This window comes from Cryptomeria japonica, chromosome 4 (genome assembly GCF_030272615.1).
Source record: "Cryptomeria japonica chromosome 4, Sugi_1.0, whole genome shotgun sequence".
NCBI classification, from domain to species: domain Eukaryota; kingdom Viridiplantae; phylum Streptophyta; class Pinopsida; order Cupressales; family Cupressaceae; genus Cryptomeria; species Cryptomeria japonica.
Genome location: NC_081408.1, coordinates 59,046,537 through 59,051,219, shown reverse-complemented (window position 1 = coordinate 59,051,219; position 4,683 = coordinate 59,046,537). Strand labels below are relative to the sequence as shown.

Here is a 4,683-nt window from a genome sequence, read left to right as displayed (position 1 = left end):
TTTATATTGAACAATTCTTTTTGAGATTTGAACTTAAGATCTCCCATTTAGGAGGCTTGCAACTTTATTCTACAATATTGAAGGGAAGTCTCATTAAAGGCACACCAATGTAAGTATAATAGGAAACAAATTTAACCCAAAATTATTTTAGATGACATCAAATATACATGTTCTTATTTCTTCAATGTGTTCAAAACCACGTGTTCTTAATCTTACTCAATATCACTTGCAAATCACGAACATCGGAAAATGAAATTAATGTATCAAAGAAGTAGGGAGTAGTGCATCTTTTGCATACCCTAATTGATATTTAAATCTAATATTAACAAGATATCATATAATATAGTAGTCGACCTAATCAACATATAATGGTGGGCAATCCAATTTAATACTAAAAAGGTATTGAATAATTTAAAAAATTTATCAACTCACAGATTCATTTGTAACATCCCATTACAATAAAAACTAATACATTAATTATCATATAATTATATGAGAAATAGATGATTACAAATTTTAGCAGATTTAGTCATTGTTTATTTCTAGATATTTACTAGTTGGTTATCACAAAGAATTGCATTTAATAGATCCTAACAAACTTTCTTGGGGCAAGAAAAAATAAAGAATATAATAAATAGTTATTTTTTCACACATTAAAATCACAACTTTAAAAAGATAAATTGAATGAAATCTACATCAATCAACAACACAAAAAATTAGTGTTTCTCCTCAAACACAAGATTGTTTTCATTTCCATTTTGCACTTGTTTCCCCATATTACTAAACATGGAAAAAAATGTCAACATGTTTCCATCATATATGAATTTTGTATATAATAGAAAATACTTGAATTTTTCTATTGGTGGATTTTTGTGCTGATTAGTTAATTACAAATATTTTATTAACTAGTATCTTCCTTGGTACATGTGTCAACTGAGAAATACATCTTTCCACATCAAAATTACATTTGTCAAACTATATTGACCTACCTAATATCTCTTATTCTATCTAAAAAAATAATTGCAACTTCATCTAAGACTTGAATGAATCTTCTTCTCCAACACTTTTTGAAAATCAAGATTCCAAATACTCCCCAAAATCCAGCAGCAAAGCTTGTCATCCACTCAACATACCAATGCCATGGGATTTCTCCTCTCTCATCCACATCTTCTTGAGTAGGTTTGATATGATTAGTTGTTCCACATTTACAAGTTTCATTATCAAGTGGAAATCCACAAAGGCTAGGGTTCCCAGAGAAATATGCAGGATCAATAAATGTTGCAAATTGACCCCCTGTTGGGATTCTTCCACAAAGTGTGTTATTAGATACAATGAAAGAACTCATAAATGAGAGGTTTAATAGCTGACTTGGAATCTCACCTTTTAATTCATTATTTGAAAGGTCCAATGACTCTAATTGCTCTAACATTCCAAAAGTAATTGGAATTTTTCCAGTGAGGCTATTTCCTGACAAGTTCAATGTGTGTAGACCTTTAAGACTTCCAATTGTTGAAGGAATGCCATTTGATAGCTGATTCCTAGATAGATCAATGCAAGTAATAAGTAACAAAATGGAATTGACATACACTTGATCCAATCCTTTGTTTCTCACTTGGACCCCTTCTTTGTAGTAGTAACCTGAATTATGATGACTACTATTTGAGATTTTTACTTCTGCATCCATTATAGCTTTCAACTTTCCCAACTTTGGTGGGATGGCTCCAGTCAAATTATTACCTGAAATATCCAACACATGGAGGTTGGAAAGATTGCTTAATTGATTTGGAATGTTCCCATGAAGATCATTTGACCTCAAAACAAGTATCATCAAGTTAGAGAATTGTGCTAGCCAAAGTGGTATATTGCCCACCAATAAATTTTCACCTGCATCTAAAATTTGCAAGCCAGAACAGTTTTGAAGACTTGATGGAAAGTTTCCCTTCAACATGTTGCCATTTAGTTGAAGAGTCTGGAGAGAACTTATCATTCCAATTTGAGTTGGAATGTGTCCTATCAAATAATTCTTTCCCAAGTTCAATCTTGTCAAAGAGGAGCAATTAGTTAGGCTTGATGGTATTTTACCACATAATTTATTCTTTGAGAGATCCAAAACATATAATCCTTGCAGAAGACCAATGGAAGAAGGAATTCCACCACTTAGATAATTTGCTGAAAGTGACAAGAATTGAATGCCAAGTAGAAGTGTACCAATTGGTATTGGGATAACACCTGTGAATCCATTTTGTGACAAATCCAATAGCTGCAAATTTGGGGAAACTATTGAAGGAATTGGAAGCAAACCACTCAACATATTATTATGTAAATCTACATTATAAAATGAGCTCATGTTCAAGGTGAATGGAATTCGACCTTGCAAGTTATTGTAGGATAGATTCAAGTACTGTAGATAGGGTAAACCTCCTAGCCAAGATGGAATGTTTCCATAGAGATTATTTTGTGAGAGATCCAAATCTTGTAATTCATATTGTGTTGATAAGAATGGAGGTAGGATGCCTACAATATTACAAGAAGCCAAACCCAAACTAGATAAGGAAAATGGAGGTATCCATTTTGGATCAATTTGGACACTTAGTTTATTATGAGACAAGACAAGGTCATTAAGTTTACTAGGACTTTTGAAAGCATCAAGAGAAAAGTGGCCTTGTGGGTTGTTGGAAGAGAGATCAAGATATTCCAAAGATGAAAGTTGACCAATAAACAAAGGTATATTGCCACTTAGTTCATTATGGGAGAGATCAAGCTCAACTAGTGATGAAAGTTGACCGATAGACAAAGGTATACTGCCACTCAGTTTATTGTAGGAGAGATCAAGATAAGTCAAAAATGAAAGTTGACCAATAGACAATGGTATGCTCCATGATGTTATATTCATATTTGATAGAAAAAGCATGGTCAATTTTGGCCATTTGCCACAGAATATTTGACCTATATCTCCACTTAATTTTGTATTGTAAGACAATCCAAGCTCTTGCAAATGAGGCATATTCCCCAAGCATAAAGGCACTATGGAACTAAACTCATTGCCATCTAAAAAAATATAGGAGAGGGAGGTGAGGTTTTGGATAGCATTGGGGATTATGGTTAGAGAGCAGTATGAAAGGTCAAGGTGTTGGAGGAGATGCAAATGAGAAAGGACTGCATCCAATTCTTGACTTGTCATATTCAACAACACGTGTCTAAGATACAAATATTTTAACTCCTGCAACTTCTCCATCCACCTTAAACTAGAGCTGTATAACCCATTTTCTGTAGAGCTGTATAACCCATTTTCTGTAGAGCTGTATAACACATTTGCTGAAAGATGTAAAACTTGCAAGTGAGAGAGATTCCCAAGCTGCCATGGAACTCTTCCTTGGAATCCACTATACTTCAAGTCAAGGTGTGTCAAGGTGTGCAGGGAGCCAATATCCATGGGAATTTCCCCTTCAAAATGGTTGTACCTGAGATCTAGATATCTCAATTTCTGGAGGCCAAAAAGTTCTGAAAAAAGTTAAACAATTCAATATCAATAATAAAAAAACAAATTGTAACCAAAAATAAAATAACAGTTTATTATTTTTTACTTGTAAATAAAATGTAAAATGATTAGTAATTATTTAACCGTTCAAAATAATATTTAAATAAAAATTGATCACCAAATATATTATTATTTATATAAATATAAACTTTAAAATAAGTACCTTTGGGTAGAGGGCCACTGAAAGAATTCATGCTCAAGTCCAAAATGCTCAAGTCTAAAATAAGTACCTTTGGGTAAAGGGCCACTGAAAGAATTCCAGCTCAAGTCCAAATGCTCTATGTGCCGCAATTGAAACAAAACTGGAATGAGTGTTTTGTAAACATAAGGATTGTGTGAAATCCAATACGTATGCTTAGTGGAGAAGGTGAGTCCGATGACGTGGGAGGAATGTTGGGTGCATTGAACACCATACCAGTCGCAGCAATTAAACCCTCTCCATGACTCCTTATATTGCTTGGCTCTATCTGAATCCATGTAATCATCATACTCATTCTTGAAAGCCAGAAGGACATCTCTCTCATGTGGGAAGCATGAAGGATAGCAGGTTGCACAAAGAGAAGAGCATGTAATGACAATAAAGAAGCATAGAATAACACACAATTTCTCCATTTCTCACCTGCAACAATGTTTGATTCAAAAGAATCAGACTGACTGTAAGTAATAAAGAAGGAAAGAAAGAAAGTGTAAGTAAATAAAGAAAGAAATGAAGAATGGGGGAAAAGAAAGAAAGAAAGTGTAAGTAAATAAAGAAAGAAATGAAGAATGGAGTAGAAAGGATACCCAGAGCAGAGCAGAGCAGAAGAGCATAGATCGGTGTGCATGATAAGAAGAGGGGTATTATGAGAGTATTTATAATACGCTAGTCAACAAAGATGGGGAAAAACTGTTGAATTTAGAAAGGGATTTGAAGTGAGAAATACGTTATAATGATGTATTTATTGACTTGACGGAGAACAAAATTACAAAGCAAAGCAAGTCAATCAATGTTCCGTTTCCCACACGAAACAAAAGCAAGTCAACAAAAGTTTGCTCGTGATTTTATGAGGCGACAAAGGCAGGATGGAACCATTTATTTTTTTTATATTAATTTATTTTCAATATTATTCATTATAGAAAATTATACATCTTATTATTGGAAATGG

At 33.4% G+C, this 4,683-nt stretch overlaps 1 protein-coding gene and 1 long non-coding RNA gene across 2 annotated transcripts; both read right to left on the bottom strand.

Annotated features, from left to right (window-relative positions):
• Positions 1–820: 820 nt before the first annotated feature.
• LOC131875401 (LRR receptor-like serine/threonine-protein kinase FLS2) lies at positions 821–3,264 on the bottom strand. Its single transcript, XM_059219565.1, has one exon. It carries the CDS (start codon positions 3,233–3,235, stop codon positions 986–988), a length of 2,250 nt encoding a protein of 749 aa, XP_059075548.1. The 5' UTR covers positions 3,236–3,264; the 3' UTR covers positions 821–985.
• A 36-nt stretch (positions 3,265–3,300) lies between these two features.
• LOC131855965 (uncharacterized) lies at positions 3,301–4,427 on the bottom strand. The gene is made up of 3 exons (XR_009372113.1): positions 4,322–4,427; positions 3,769–4,157; positions 3,301–3,501 (listed from the first exon to the last, which is right to left on the bottom strand). It is a non-coding gene; the product is annotated as an uncharacterized LOC131855965 (long non-coding RNA).
• Between the last annotated feature and the right edge of the window lie 256 nt (positions 4,428–4,683).

Bases quoted from the DNA above. Each gene is read 5' to 3' on its own strand.
- LOC131875401 (XM_059219565.1), bottom strand. From the start codon at position 3,235: ATGGAGAAGTTGCAGGAGTTAAAATATTTGTATCTTAGACACGTGTTG.